General features: G+C 28.3%; 4 protein-coding genes across 8 annotated transcripts in view; 2 read left to right on the top strand and 2 right to left on the bottom strand.

Annotated features, from left to right (window-relative positions):
• Window positions 1–6023, top strand: part of LOC122636560 (venom carboxylesterase-6-like) — an 8301-nt gene extending 2278 nt beyond the window's left edge. Inside the window, exons 3-8 of the mRNA XM_043827917.1 lie at window positions 47–246; window positions 1550–1746; window positions 3244–3409; window positions 3626–3816; window positions 4595–4881; window positions 5151–6023. Of these exons, the coding sequence (XP_043683852.1) occupies window positions 47–246; window positions 1550–1746; window positions 3244–3409; window positions 3626–3816; window positions 4595–4881; window positions 5151–5361 (1252 nt within the window). The 3' untranslated portion in view covers window positions 5362–6023. The remainder of the gene's footprint in view (window positions 1–46; window positions 247–1549; window positions 1747–3243; window positions 3410–3625; window positions 3817–4594; window positions 4882–5150) is intronic.
• A 105-nt stretch (window positions 6024–6128) lies between these two features.
• On the bottom strand, window positions 6129–10382 carry LOC122636578. 5 transcript variants are annotated; one of them, XM_043827946.1, is made up of 5 exons: window positions 10183–10375; window positions 9695–10036; window positions 7108–7320; window positions 6566–6809; window positions 6129–6437 (listed from the first exon to the last, which is right to left on the bottom strand). In XM_043827946.1, the coding sequence occupies exons 3-5, from the start codon at window positions 7261–7263 to the stop codon at window positions 6196–6198; spliced, it is 642 nt and encodes a 213-aa protein (XP_043683881.1). In that variant the 5' UTR covers window positions 7264–7320; window positions 9695–10036; window positions 10183–10375; the 3' UTR covers window positions 6129–6195. The 5 variants fall into 5 exon arrangements, 3 of the variants coding, with proteins under 3 accessions (XP_043683881.1, XP_043683880.1, XP_043683883.1); XM_043827945.1 differs by having other exon boundaries at window positions 9695–9814; XR_006328982.1 differs by lacking the exon at window positions 7108–7320 and having other exon boundaries at window positions 10183–10382.
• Window positions 10383–10771: 389 nt separating this feature from the next.
• On the top strand, window positions 10772–12683 carry LOC122636573 (SPRY domain-containing SOCS box protein 3-like). Its single transcript, XM_043827942.1, has 5 exons — window positions 10772–11155; window positions 11304–11494; window positions 11692–11920; window positions 12077–12304; window positions 12395–12683. Exons 1-5 carry the CDS (start codon window positions 11107–11109, stop codon window positions 12475–12477), a joined length of 780 nt encoding a protein of 259 aa, XP_043683877.1. The 5' UTR covers window positions 10772–11106; the 3' UTR covers window positions 12478–12683.
• An 11-nt stretch (window positions 12684–12694) lies between these two features.
• On the bottom strand, window positions 12695–14508 carry LOC122636571 (N-glycosylase/DNA lyase). The gene is made up of 3 exons (XM_043827940.1): window positions 14358–14508; window positions 13652–13957; window positions 12695–13566 (listed from the first exon to the last, which is right to left on the bottom strand). The coding sequence occupies exons 1-3, from the start codon at window positions 14465–14467 to the stop codon at window positions 12969–12971; spliced, it is 1014 nt and encodes a 337-aa protein (XP_043683875.1). The 5' UTR covers window positions 14468–14508; the 3' UTR covers window positions 12695–12968.
• Window positions 14509–15174: the final 666 nt, after the last annotated feature.

Here is a 15174-nt window from a genome sequence, read left to right as displayed (position 1 = left end):
CTTTTTTTTTTTTTTTTTTTGTTCTTTTTTTATTTGTTTTCATCAGACTTGGCCCACTGGGATTTTTAAGTACGGAGGACTTGGTATCGCCTGGAAATCAAGGTTTAAAGGATCAGGTTCAGGTACTTCGATGGATTAACGAAAATATTGCTGCATTCGGTGGCGATCCGAATAGAGTGACAATTTTTGGTGAGAGTGCTGGTGGTGCAAGCGTTCATTATCACATGACGAGTAATCTCTCAAAAGGTAAGTTTACAACAACGACAATATAAAAATAAAAAGATAAAGAACAAATTTTTCTTTGCGTTTAAAAAAAAGATAACATATCCAAATGATGACTCAATCACAGCTCAATTTAGGATTCATTCGTGAGAATAGTTTTAAATGATCGACCAATGAATTTTCAAACAACTTTAACACTAAAGTTTTCGCGAGTTATTTAAAAAAAAAAGAAAAAGAAAAGAAGTTTCGCAGTCACTGGTCTAAAAAAAAAAAGAAAAAAAAAAAAAACTACATCACGTAAATGATGACGAATCGTAAATTCAAGTAGTCGTCTTTTTTTTCTGGTTTTTTTCCTTTCTTCTGTTAATTACGTACGTCGGTAATTAATAAGAACCGGACGTAAATAGCGCACTAAACGGAACTATCTTAGAACGTTGTTTTTTCCGCGTACGTACGGCACGTTTTATAGTAAAATTGATAATAATGGAAAATGAAAAAAATATCCAAATAAATTTTAACATATTCAAAGCAAAAATGCACGTTCAATGCCAATTTTCTACGACATATTTTGCAAAACTACTAAGATCTCTTTTTCTCCACGAAACACAGTTCTCTTTGTATTTTTTATTTATTTATTTCTTGATTCATTGGGAACAAATGATAATTATTAATGACAATAAAAATAAAAAAAAATTGTTAAACACTCAAATCCGTTTCACTTTACGTCATTGTATCTATTCTATTCGTAATAATTAATAGTCATCGACGATTGCCGTAGAAAAAATTAACGTTACGTATCGTGACTGTGTTCCAATAGAAAAAGTTGCCCTGTTCATTAGCGATAAAAGAATGAAATGATTGAAGGAGGAAAGGAAAAAAGAAAAAAAGAAAGAAAAAGAAAGAAAATGTAAAAAGAAAAAGAGAAAAAAAAGAAAACAAAAACTCAATCCCATTTAGAATACACGCTGTTACAATAGTGAGTTGTATTATTCAATAATTGTACTATCGTTTCTGTTTTATTTGTAATAATTAGTGGTTATCGACGGATTCGTTGTATGAAGAATCGATAATAGTAAAAAAGAAAAGAACTAATCACGATTTGTCGTTGTTTCGAATAAGAAAGAAAAACAAAACAAAAAAACAAAAAAGAAATAAAAAATTGCGTTGTTAATCGTCGTGAAAAAAGAATAACAATGAAAAGAAGGTCAAAGGAGAACGAAAAAAAGAAAATGCTAAAAGGCACCGCGAAGAAAAGTAAATAAATGTAAACGAACAAATAATTAATTGGAATGCAATTAAAATAAAATTATTCGTATGTCTCTAATAGGTCTATTCCAGCGTGCTATATCGCAAAGTGGCAACGCTCATTGTCCCTGGACCTTAACGAGACCTGGCGAAGCCAAAAGAAAGGCAGAAACTATTGGAAAACTTTTTAATTGTCCGACCGATGACTCGATGGCAATGATAAACTGTCTTAAAACGAAAGACGCGTCCGACATTATTGGCACGGATCGAACGTTTCAGGTAATTTTTCAAAACTTAACAATCCTTATCGTTGAATTATTTTAATAATCATCATTTATACTATTCATAGTAGCTATAATTAATTCATTATTACGAAGGATCGAAGAAACAAATAAATAATACGCTTCTGTTTGATCAAATTTGATCTCTAAAGATTAATTAAACGTTTGATATTTTAAATACGATCCTAGAATAAATTGGAAAATGTCGTGAAATTGTTATCTTCGATCGAAAAGAAATATAGTAAAATAGTTATCTTCGATCGTCGGTCATTCATCGTATGTATCGTTAAACGAGTACTACTTTCTAAATCAGTATGAAAGAACTAACGTTCTAATACGTAGTTTCGTGTCTTAGGCATTAGATCGACGGGATCGACAGGATTGACCCATTGAATCGTAGATTAAGAATCTCTCGACGATCGTTACGTTATTGCGTTAGACTACGAAATAGATAACAGTAATCGTCCACGGTCTAACGATTACTTGGTTAATCTTAAAGTTCCGGTTAATAATAGTTAGGTGTTAGATTAGTAATCAGTTCAAATCAAAAGTGAAAAACAAGATTGGTCGGTTAAACAAGATTTAATATTTTTTTCTTTCTTTCTTTCTTTATTTATTTATTTATTCTCTCTCTCTCTCTTTCTTTCTTTCTTTCTTTCTTTCTTTCTTTCTCTTTCCTCATATTTTTCTCTGATTAATCATTATATAAGTTTATCGTGAAAACCTTGCCAATGAAATGTTAGCAGTAATATAATACACAATATTACGCTGATATAACACGTTCAGTTACGTGGTTTTATTATATAACTATCTTCTATGTATCTCTTTCTCTCTCTCTATTTCTCTATTTCTCTATTTATTTTTCCTTCGTTTTCTTTTTCCTACTTTTGCCTATTTCCTCTATTTTTGCTATACTTATTCTTTTTTTTTGTTCTTTTTTAATTTAATCTTACACGACTTTACCGTTTTACAAGTAATACCAATGACCTGGTTTAGTTTAGTTTCTTCTTTTTTTTCTTTTTTTTTATTACACAATAATTCTATACTCATATAGATATTTAAAAGTAGATATTTAAAAAACGCGTTTAGAAACGAAACGACAAACTTTCTTCATCCTTCATCCACGACTTAAATACACGGATTCTTCAAAGTCGTCACAAAATCAATCAACCATCACTAGTTACCCTTGACATCATACAACGTTCGTTTGAAACTTTTTTATTTTTTTTATCTTTGATTCTTGGATAAATAATCGTTCGTACATATATATATATATATATATATATATATATATATATGTATATAAAGCTGTCGTACTATATAAATATGACACAATTTTTGTATCTTAAAAAGTTATCCTATAGTTTTCTAATACATCAATTAGAATCGTTCATTTCTAATACACGTGAGAATTATTAAAAAAAAAATATATATATATATATATATATATAATGAAACGATAAAAAATAATATAATCTAATCAAATTGATATTAGGAATTCGATTATTGTCCGATGATACCGTTCAGGCCAGTGATCGAGCCCGATCATTCAAATGCCTTTATTACCAAGGATCCCATTGTTAGTACAAAAATTGGTACAGTTTTGGATATACCATGGATGACAGGTGTTACTTCGGAGGAGGGATCTCTCAGAGTACCATGTAAGTATTATTTCCTTAGAAATTTTAGAGATCTTATAAAGATCTTAAAAATTCTTACCATCGCGGTTGATCTCGCAATAGAGATATATAAAGAGAGAGAAAAGAAAAAGAAAAATTATAAAAAAAAATATATATATATATATATATAAAAAAAAAGAAACAAAAGGAAGCATACTCTTTGAAGAACGTTACCGAACCGTGAATAATTGATTTCAGCGCTCTACACTCTACACGATGGAGAACTGATCAAGAAAATGAACGATGATTTTCCGAACGTTGCACCGTTGACCTTGTTACACGGTGAAACCTGTCCTGATCATTTGCGAGATATAATTAGTCATGCGATACGAGAATTTTATTTCAAGGGAAATCCTATAGATAATTCCACTCGTTTTCAAGTTATCGATGTAAGTATTTATGGAGTGTAAAATGCATGTTTCGTTTTGCGACACGGTATTATTTAAAGGAGAAAAAAAAGAAAAAGAAAAAAAAAAAACAAGAAAAAAGAAGAAGAAAAAAAAGTAATGGACTTTTTACATATATACTGGTTTTAACTTTAGCACTTGTTGATGTTTGTTCTTTTTTTTTTTTTCCAATGAAAAAAGAAAAAGAAATAAATTATCAGAAACGATTATGTATGTATATATATATATATATATGTATGTAGATATTTTTATTTGTATTGCGAAACGAATTCATAAAATCTTTGGAGAGATTAAAAAATACAAAGAAAAAGGAAAAGAAAATAAAAAATAATTAGCACACATAAAGAATGCAATAAACAAGGACACTAAAGCATTATACGTGTCTTTAGAGTTTAGAAAATTTCTCAGGAAAATTTTTAAATTATCGTGACGTGCTAATAGAGCCGATAAAGATGATGTCATATATTTGCCACGGGGCTTTTCCTTTTTCCTTGAAAAAAAAAAAAAAAAAAAAAAAAAAAGAAAAGAAAAAAAAGGTAATAATATACGTACGTGATTATTAATTATATATACAAATGTCTTTCCTGCATTTATAGCGATAAATTATTCATCTTAATATCCTTTATTAAAAACTATTGATAATATTGATAATATTTAATATAAAATCATTCTATAATAATAATAATAATTAATTTTTTAATATCTATTTTTTAATTATAAATCATAACTCTAATATTATATATATTATATTATTTTTCAGATGTATAGCGATGCTTGGTTCAATCATTGTACTCGCACGTCGATTCGTGATTTTTACAGAACCCAATCGTCCCCAATTTATTATTATTATTTCTCTTACAAAGGTAGCGCCTCATTTAGCAAAATATTCGGCGATGATAGCATGGATTACGGTGTAACGCATGCCGACGATTTGCAATATTTATTTCCGGTTGGCGAACAATTATTTCCGGACGTTCCATTGTCCAAAGAGGATCATAAAATGATCGATATTATGACGCTACTTTGGTTCAATTTCGCTAAATCTGGGTAAGAATTATATATCTTCCTATATAATTATTCTATTCTTCGCGTTTAGACAAAATAATCAAAAAAAAAAAAAGAAAAAAGATGACTAAATTATTAATTCAATCGCATTTTATTATTATTATCGTTATAGTCGTCATCACGATTGATTATCAATTTCTAAAAAATAGTAATGATGTTAAACGAATAAATAAATAAATAAATATACATAGGAAATATATGAAAATAAATAAATATATATATATATATATCTTTTTTTGTTTTTCTTTTAGAAATCCCACGCCAGAAATAACAGAAACTATAACGGAAAAATGGAAGCCAGTGAAGAGTGAGTCATTAGAATATTATCGTATAAGCAATTCAATTTTATCTATGTCGGACGATCTTCATCCAGAAAGAAGAAAGTTTTGGGATAATTTGCCGGAATGCATTAATCGGGATAACGCGAATAAGATACCCCATGGTATTAAGGAGGAATTATAAAATCGCGAGTTGTCGCGATCGATCTGTTGTCGCATTAGAAAATTATTAGAAAAGTTATATGTAATTAAAACGAGACTGTATTTAACACAAATTGTTTCCGAACATCGTTAAAGGAAAATGTTTTTATATATCATTAGAAATGGATATTTCTATTGGAACAGGAATTTTATATGACTGAACATAGATTATTATAATACAATGAGGATCTCACTACGTGAGTTTAGTACTGTTCCGTCTGAGTTGATATAAATGTAGAAATAAAAAAAAAAAAAAGAGAGAGAGAGAGAGAGAGAGAGTGAGAATGAAGGAAAAAAGAAACATACATTATTATATAAATACGTACGTAGGTATAAAAATAAATATGAGCAATATAAATAGAAAAAAATATGTATCGACGATTAAAATCTATTTATCATGCTCGTCGAAAGAAGCGATCAGCAATTTTTTTTTTTTTTTTTTTTTTTTTAACGTTACGAAGTGTATGAAGCTAAAGATCGTACGAAAAAAAAAAAGGAAAGAAAAAGAGATATCTCGCTAATTAAATTAATATTTGGTTTTAGTCGATAACATTGAAATATAGTCATAAATTTACGACTATATTTCTCCTTTTAGAAATATATTGGAATAATGAAATAAAATAAATTAAAATTATAAAAAACAAAGAATGCAAAAAGTAAAAGGAAAATTCACTTGGCAAAAAGAAAAAAAGAAAAAAGGAAAAGGAATTTTCTTTTTCTTTATTCTTTTTCCCTTTTCTTATTGTCCTGCTTTTCCTTTTCTTTATTTCGTCGTTACTTTGAAATTATTTTACTTTTACATCCCTCTATAGGATCATCATTTTCTTTTCGATTTTTTTCGATTTTTTTTCTCATTTGTATTTTCCTTCTTCGAAATTATCGATGCTGATCGTTGTGAATGATCTATTGGTAACGCGATCGATAGAGCCATACAAGCCAATGATTTATTTTGATCGGTAGAATCTTCGAACGGATATTCGAAACATTGCATTTCGTCGTTGAATACCTTAAAATCTTTGTACATTACTTCGGCGAGTAAATTAAATCCCAATTTACGTGCTGTATTTATTAATAAAAAAAAAAAAAAAAAAAAGAAAAAAGAAAAGAAAAAAATTGTTATTTAAATATACATATATATTATTAATTTTATTATCAAAAATTAATAATATTTATTTGAAAATTATTACCCATATGTTGACTAATAACAGAACTAAATCCTGCTATGCAAGCTGGTATTAAAAGAGTTCTTGCACGTTCGATACAACATTTAATTAAAGCCGTTCCAATACCTTTTTTCCGATGATTCATGTGTACTAACAATAAATGTATGCGAAAATATTTATCGATTTGTAATATCTCGTAAGGACGTGCTTTAGAAAAAACACAACTTCTAAGACTCATTATATTGAAGATTGCTTCTCCTTGATTTTCCTGAAAAAGATAAAAAGATAAATATTTATTAGAAACATATAATGATACATGCATATAAAGATACAATATTCTTGTTCCAAACAAAAATATTTATCAATTAATATAAGTAATATATAATCAGATAAACAGAACCGTATAAAAAAAGAGAGAACAATAAACAATCATATGAAATTTCATTATACAATGGTCACTATTCAACGCATACATATTTCGTGATTAAGAAGTTGTGTTTCTTTCCTTTTCTTTTTTTTTTTTTCTTTTGTTCGACCATGATTATAACAGCTTAAAGAACATTTACTTTTATTCGTGTTTCCTTTCGTACGTGATCTCCCATAAAATTAATCGACGCAACGATAACCCCTATGATCTTATTTTCACCTTCCTGAACGGCGCAATAACTTTGCATTTCCGACAACTTCTTTTGTATCATTTTAATAGAAGTTCTCACCGACATCAAATCGTCCAACAAATCAATAGCTGTACTTATTGGTTCCTCCACGAAGAAATCTTTCTATATTATCAAAGACATTCAAAGCGGCATTTATCGATTAAAACGGATTAGGCATATTGCACGCAGCTCGTTATGCTGAGCGTCATCAAAAACTTTTATATCTTACATCCCTATTTTAGAAACAACGATAAAAAATAAAAAAGGAGTCTGACATATTAGCTTAACAAAAAAATAAATAAATAAAAGAGAAGAAAATAGAAAAAGAAAAAGAAAAAAAAAAAAGAAAAAAAATGTCTCGACCTCGCAATAACGCTGAATCTAAGGACCGACAAAATCATTTATAACACGTACTGAATCATTATGAAATTTTGTTTTTGTCACATAAAAAAGAAAAAGGGTTACACTTTGATCCCTTTATAAGATAAATTAATCAAATGTTATGATCTAGCTAGAAAATAATATTTTTTTGTACATTATTAAACTTTACTCTTGCGAGTGTGTACTCGTATAAAATTTATTGCTTCCTTAAATCTATCTTCCTCGAGGCTAATGATTCGATAACCATTCGACATCCTTTGCCAGACGATCGCTGCGACTTCTTTCTTATATTTAACTCTTTCCTTTAAATCTTTCAGAGAGATAAAATTATCGTCGAAATAATGAAGGTAAGTCGATCTTCTTCGAGAAGACAATTTAAGGGTGATAGATTCGCCCATTTTTTTTTCTGTCTTTTATCTTTCTTGTTCTTTTTTTTTTCTTTTTTCTTTTTTCTCTTTTTTTCCTTCCTTTCGACAATTTTTTATAGACTTCGATTGGATTGATACTACACGATATTAATTTTTTCCTTCATTTATAATTTAACGAAATGAAGTACGCGACGGATCTCTCGAACGATTAGGAATCAATTTCACAGGTGTATTACTTAAAAACGTAGGAATTGTTTTTATACGTACGCGCTTTTGAATTTGTAAATTTGTTAAGAGCGAAAAATACAGAGAAAGAAATATTAGAAAAATCATTCTTTTTCTCTTTCTTTCTTTCTTTTTTTTTTTTTCTTTTTTTTTTCCCTCGTAATAAATACAGATCATTTTCTCTTTCAACGATGGACGAGTACGACGACAAAGACAATGAAGTATTTGACATGAAGAAAGAGAAAGTATTCGCGCCTCTCGAATGGGATTCGCCAATTAATTGCAAAATACAGGATCTCCACGAATCGTTATACGACGAAGCATGTCGTTTGATAAAAGTTCAGAAACTTTAAATATAATCAATATTTTAATTTGGATCTTTTGAAACACCGATGAGCAAGAACAACCAACTGTACTCGTATTACACGCATAATTGCGGAAAGAACTTTGGAGAACGTAGAACGAAATTAAAAAGAATAAATAGAAAGAGAGAGAGAGAGAGAGAGAGAAATAGAATCTCGATTACGAACGTATCTTTCGATATTGAAAAATTCATATTAATATATAAAAAAAAAAAAAAACAACAACAACATAGTCTAAAAACAAAATCTAGAATTACATCGAAATTAACAAATATTATCCTAGTAAAAAAAAAAAAAAAAAAATTGAAATCGTTCGATCAATACATTTTTTACTTATTTCTTTATTTATTTTTATATATCGTATTAATATATTTAATATTCCGAACATATTTAATATTGCTCATCGCTGTTTCACAAAGTTAAGAAAATTGAGTTTATCTCTTTATATCGTTTATTCCCCTCCCTTCTTCTCCCTTCTCCGCCATCTTCACCTACCCCTTCACTTCTTATACTATCCATCTTACAGCATCATTATTTTCGCGAGGAACCAATGTGTAAATCCATTGAACTTTTAAACGACAAAATATCGGTCAATTCTTATCTGAATTTAATAAAAACTTGGATGAGGGACACTACGAGTTTGGTAGCACTCAGTATAAATTCTGGAAGAGTTGTTGGCGTTGCTATCACTAGGATCAATACTGATTCCGAAAAAACGAATATATATGAACGTAATCAAGTAAACATTTCAATTAAATTATAATATTGTTTGTGTGTATGTGCGTGTATGTATATATATATTCAGGGTCGCACTCAACAAAAAACTATTTCATAGAGAAGACCTTAAAACTAACAAAACTTATTTTATTTAATCGAATTAGTATGTATTATTATTATTATTATTTTTTTTTTTTTTCTTCTTTCTTTCTTTTTCTCTTTTCGTATTATATTATATTCGATTTTATATATTACGTTTTTTATATAACTTGCTTTATATGCTTAGCGAGTAATAAGTTTTTAAAATATGATCCTATTATAATATAGAGAAAAAGTGAGATTTAGGTTAATACGTTTTACGAACGTTTAAATGCGGCCCTGTTTCTATCGAAATGAAATTTATATATATATGTTTTTCGTTTATGTTACTTTTTAGGTACTTACAGGACGATCTTTACAAGATATAATACTTCTAATCAACGAAGTCACGAATCAATCCGATGTTTACGTTAAATTTAAACAAGATTCTTATTTTCGCATATACATACTCTGTGTTCATCCAACCTATAAAAATAAAGGCGTTGAAACAGCACTATTACGTGCATTCATACAAGCAGCAAGAACTATGAAGTTAGCAGCCATAGGGGGTGTCTTTACGTCGGGTTATAATCAATTATTGGCCGAACAAATCGGTTTTAAAATTTTATCGGAGATACGTTATAATCGTTGGATCGTTAACGACACCGTTGTTTTCGATAATCCAGGAAAAGGAAATTATTCTGTTGCCTTTATGGGAAAAATAATCGATTACAAGGACCCAAAAGAAAAATGCAAATACGACGTTTAACGATCTATTAAATTTTACTCAAAAATTTCGATATTGAAATAATCGATCATTCTTTCTTTCTTTTTCCTCTCTAATAACTACTTACTTAATTAGATTCATTTTCTTATTTCACTTTATCGCACACACTTTATACGATCATCTACTCGAAAATTCTTTCATTTCTGAATTTTCCATCTTTGTTTGAATATTATTGATAAAATTATATACACGAAACGATTATTTATCACGATTAATTCGATATCTCGTATTATACTCTCGTTACTTCGCATCGATTTTTAACTACCAACTGTCTTGAAGTTGGCACACTTGCGTTTCCTACCTGTCGATAAGGCAGTTTTTATGTTATTCTTTTATTTCTATGTATTTTTATTTGTTTCTTTTTTTTTTTCTTTTTTTTTTTTTTTTGTTTCTTTAATTGTTATCGATTCGATATTGAATCAGAATTCAATATAAAAATTTATATCTCGTAGATTAAAAAATTTCTTTATATGTGTATTGTTAAATATTTGTACAAAAGAATACACACACACGCATACATATAAAAACATAAATTTTTAATGCAACAAATAATTCATAAAAAATATATATATATATATAAATAGCGTTATCTCGCGGAAAAATCGATCAACTATTATTGAGCTTTAAGTTGGTATTACACATTTGTATGTGTACATAATATAACAGGATTAGTAGACAATAGTTTAGTGATCGTTTTCATTTTTTCGCGAATCAATATTTTAATTAATAAATTACATAATCATAGATATTTTGTTCTTGAAGCAAATTTTGAATCAGACAAAGTATAAATAGAGAAGATCCAAAATTATTCTATAAATCAGTGTATTCAATTCGCACGCACAAAACGGTCTAAACTTCGTGTTCTAAAAAACAAAAGTAAACACTATAAAAATAAATAAGAATCGTAAAATATAAATTAAAGATTGCCTGGTAAGAATAAAAAAAAGATCAAATCAACTTGCTGAGAAAAAATAGAAAAAAAAAAAAAAAGATGAATCCTGATACTAATTCAAAAAATCGTAAAGAGATCAGGAAGAAATGTAAGTGATAATTAGCAATTAAAAATAAAGAAAATTTAACATTTCATTAATCATGTATTATACGCATATGTAACGGTTTAAGAGACGTATGTATTATTATGTATATATATGTTATATATATAATTATATTTGTTTCATACATTATCAGATCGCGAATGGTCGTGGGATTCCAAATGTATATCAGGAATATGTGAACTATCAAAGAATAATTTAGAAGTAACATTTAATCCTAAATTTAGTAAAGGTACTGCTGCAGCAAGAGGTAATAAGCCATTAAAAATAGGAAGACACCATTATTGGGAATTAAGAATAATTACGATTGCATATGGCACAGATGTAGTGAGTATTTTAATTGATAAACATTTATTTTTATGTCGGAATTACTTTTAGGTTATAAATAAAATATTATCATATGTTATTACGAATTTTTTCGATACTTACCAAAATATTTCTTATACTATTTGAACGTCTAACAAGAGTTATATTTTTAAACTAGTTTTAATGATACATCTAAGTATATAAATTTGTATTTGTAGATGATTGGTGTAGGTACCAAAAGAGCTAATCTAATGGATACAGAAGGAAAATTTTGTTCTCTGCTTGGACAAGATCACGAATCTTGGGGATATTCTTATAAAGGGTACTTACAACATGCTGGTCAAAAACATCCTTATACAGCATGTTTTAATGAGGGAAGCGTAATAGGTGTACATCTTGATACTTGGAGAGGCAGATTGCAATTTTTCTCAAAACAAAAATCTTTAGGTAGTATTTATTAATTAATATATCTAATAAAAAATAATAATAAATACTAAATACTATTTTAGTTATAGTATTAAAACAACTAAAAAAATTATACGATACAAATAATTAATAAATTGTTGATTATTTAAGTTTCATTAAGAACTTGATGTTTTGTAGGTGTAGCATTTACCGGATTAAAAAATATTGTCCTTTATCCTATGATCAGCTCAACATCTGCTAACACTAAAATAAGAATATTATATTGCTGCTCAATCCCTAGCTCATTACAAACGGAATGCTTATCCGTACTACCACGCATACAAAGAAATTTTCTTTCTAATACTTATCCTGTATTGCAATATTTAACTCGAAGTACGTTTGCGGATGTCTTACGAAAGAATTCAGGTAATTCATTATTAATTCTAGTATGTAATACAAATCAAACAAATAAAACACTAGAAAATTTAAATTATTTTCTTCATTATTATTTTACAGAGATTGAAAGCGATGAAGAAGTTTCTGAATTTGCACCTAAATATAGACGTTCTATGAAATTATGGTATAAGAGAATGAACTAGAATGATAAAAAAAACTGTATGAAGCAGTGAATACGTATTCTTAATGGTTCTATACGTCTTACGAGTATTACAAACTGAAATTTTTATTTTCGTGCATCTAACATTCGACAAGATAAATATATATCTATTGAAATATTATAAATTATATGTTGCCAAGAAATATAAATATACCGAATGTTCGATTGCTATAAGTAAGAAAATATGTGTGACACAGAAACAGGTGTATTCGATATTTATATATATATATATATAAACTACATTAAACTTTAATAATATTACAAAATACATATTTAAAATAATGAGCACCATTATATGTGCATACTATATATATAAACTCTATAATACTGAACAAACTTCATATTTATCTTTTATATGTATTTAATTGTACTTAAATGTCTAATTAAAAATTGCCAATATATTGATAGAAAATGCAGATCTTTTGTAAAATGATATACATGTGACAATTTTATTGTAAGAATAATAATAACAACTTACTGTATCCTCTGAATTTTCTTTTCTGGTTCTAATTTAGTCTTTGTATTACTTCGTTTTCTATTTAAAGTATTCTTTGCGTTATCAGCGATTTTTGCACAAAATAAAATAGCTTGAGCCCAACCAGCCAAGGGTCCCCACAATTCACGTAAATGTGTACTAATTTCTTCGTGAATTTTTGGAGTTACTGTTTTTTGTTTTCCTAAATGCGGTAAATAATACGCTCGTACAACTTGAAATATATGTGTATCTATTGGTATGGCTTCTAAGTGTCCCAAAGACATCAAACAAATACAATCTGCAACTTTTGGACCAACTCCAGGAAGAGTAAGCAATTGTTCTTTAGCCTCGAAATAAGAAGCATTATTACATTTATGAAGACTCATAAGCCATTTTCTTCCCCCAAGTTCCTGCAATTTTTTTGCAGTATTTGCTATGTACGCTGCACGATATCCAAATCCTTCCTTCCTTAAGATAGACTCTACATTTTGTCCTTGTAATAATTCCAATGTTGGAAAATCAAAATAATCATTCCCATCAATGGAACATATTTTCTTACCAAATAGAATACATAATTTTTCAACCATCCCAGATATCCTAAGCAAACAAAACTTTCGTATAAAATAAAAAAATTGCAAAAAATAATCCCTATCGCGAATATAGAAATAAATTAAACAGATACCTCTGAATATTGTTGTTAGAAGTGCAGATACAGGAAAATAGATTTTCTAATATGTCTTGATTCAAGATTCTAATGCCGTCTACTTTTTCGTACGATTTCTGAAAATTTTTATCTACTTCAATCCATTTTTTACAATGATCTAATAATGATATATCCAATCTGAAGTATTGTCTCAAAATTTCATCATAATTTTGATTATCCGATAGTGATCCTTCAACCGTATATCTTATACTGGTTTCATTCTGAATTAATGTCCAAACCGAACTGTTAAAAACGCCTCGATATCCAGTTTTATATGGCAACCATCTAAAAGAGTAGTCACTTGCATGGAATAAGAATAATAAAAACGACGCTTCAATTGATCAACAATGTATTTATATTTAAATACAATAATTGTGCATATAAACACGCATATATATATATATACATATATATATATATATTATGTTGTGTATAATATAATATTACGTATGATTTATTAATATAATATTAAGTATGATTTATGTATACGCTTTTAAACATTGTCCGTTTAAGCTATTGCATGCAAATAGCGAAAAAAACTTTCGGGATAACCTAATATATATATATATATATATATATACATACACATATATGTTTACCATTCATAGAGAATAAAAACAAAGAAATAATTATATCTATATATATATGTATATATATTATTTAATTGTTAAACAGAATAAATTACCTGAAACTTTGGCCACCTTGCAACGTTGCACCTAAGTTCAATTCTTTCGAAGAACATTCGATCATCTTGTTGGTTAGAAACCCCAAACATAACGAAGAACAAACTCGCATAGCTCCGTCCGTGGCAATTCACTTCGAAATACTAACGTCTTTAAACAATGTAGTATGTACATGTCTATAGAGAGGTAGGTGTTCTTCTATTTGTGAATGCGACCATTTCGCCATCTGGTGAGAATCTTTAGAAAGAAAAGGAAAAATTGAAATACAGTACTTACTTCTATATTTTGAAACAGTACGTACGTATATCATAGTTAAACATAGTACTAAACCTATTAGAAAACGGTTATGGGTAAACTCAGGTATAAGACAGTAGTAAACAGTGAACAATTCCTCAGTCTCTTTTAAGACTCGGACGCGTTAACACTAGTTCCTTCGTATCGTCGATAGAAACTAAACTTAAATCGTAATTTTTGTCATTCGTTTATTTATTAACATTTCTAATCGATTACATTTCGATCGGATAAATTTTCATCGCGCACGATTTAATATAAGAAATTGTTGTAACATTTCACGTAGGAAAAACTTTCGAAATTAAAATTGATCTTAGTTCGATATTAATTTCAGTGCAAGTAAATGTCACGTGTCATCGTGACGCCATTTCAGTTATCCAATGAACTTGTATTGTGTTTCTTTACCATCTACGCGGGAACAAGATGATCGTCCCTCTATGAAACAGACGCTTTCAAATATGGTAAGTAATGAATATCAATTAATAGTAATATGCGTTCGAATAATTATTAATCGATCGATGCGTAAAC

Source organism: Vespula pensylvanica, chromosome 22 (genome assembly GCF_014466175.1).
Source record: "Vespula pensylvanica isolate Volc-1 chromosome 22, ASM1446617v1, whole genome shotgun sequence".
NCBI classification, from domain to species: Eukaryota; Metazoa; Arthropoda; class Insecta; order Hymenoptera; family Vespidae; genus Vespula; species Vespula pensylvanica.
The sequence above is the reverse complement of the archived record's forward strand: the minus strand, read 5'-3'. Positions and strand labels throughout refer to the sequence as shown.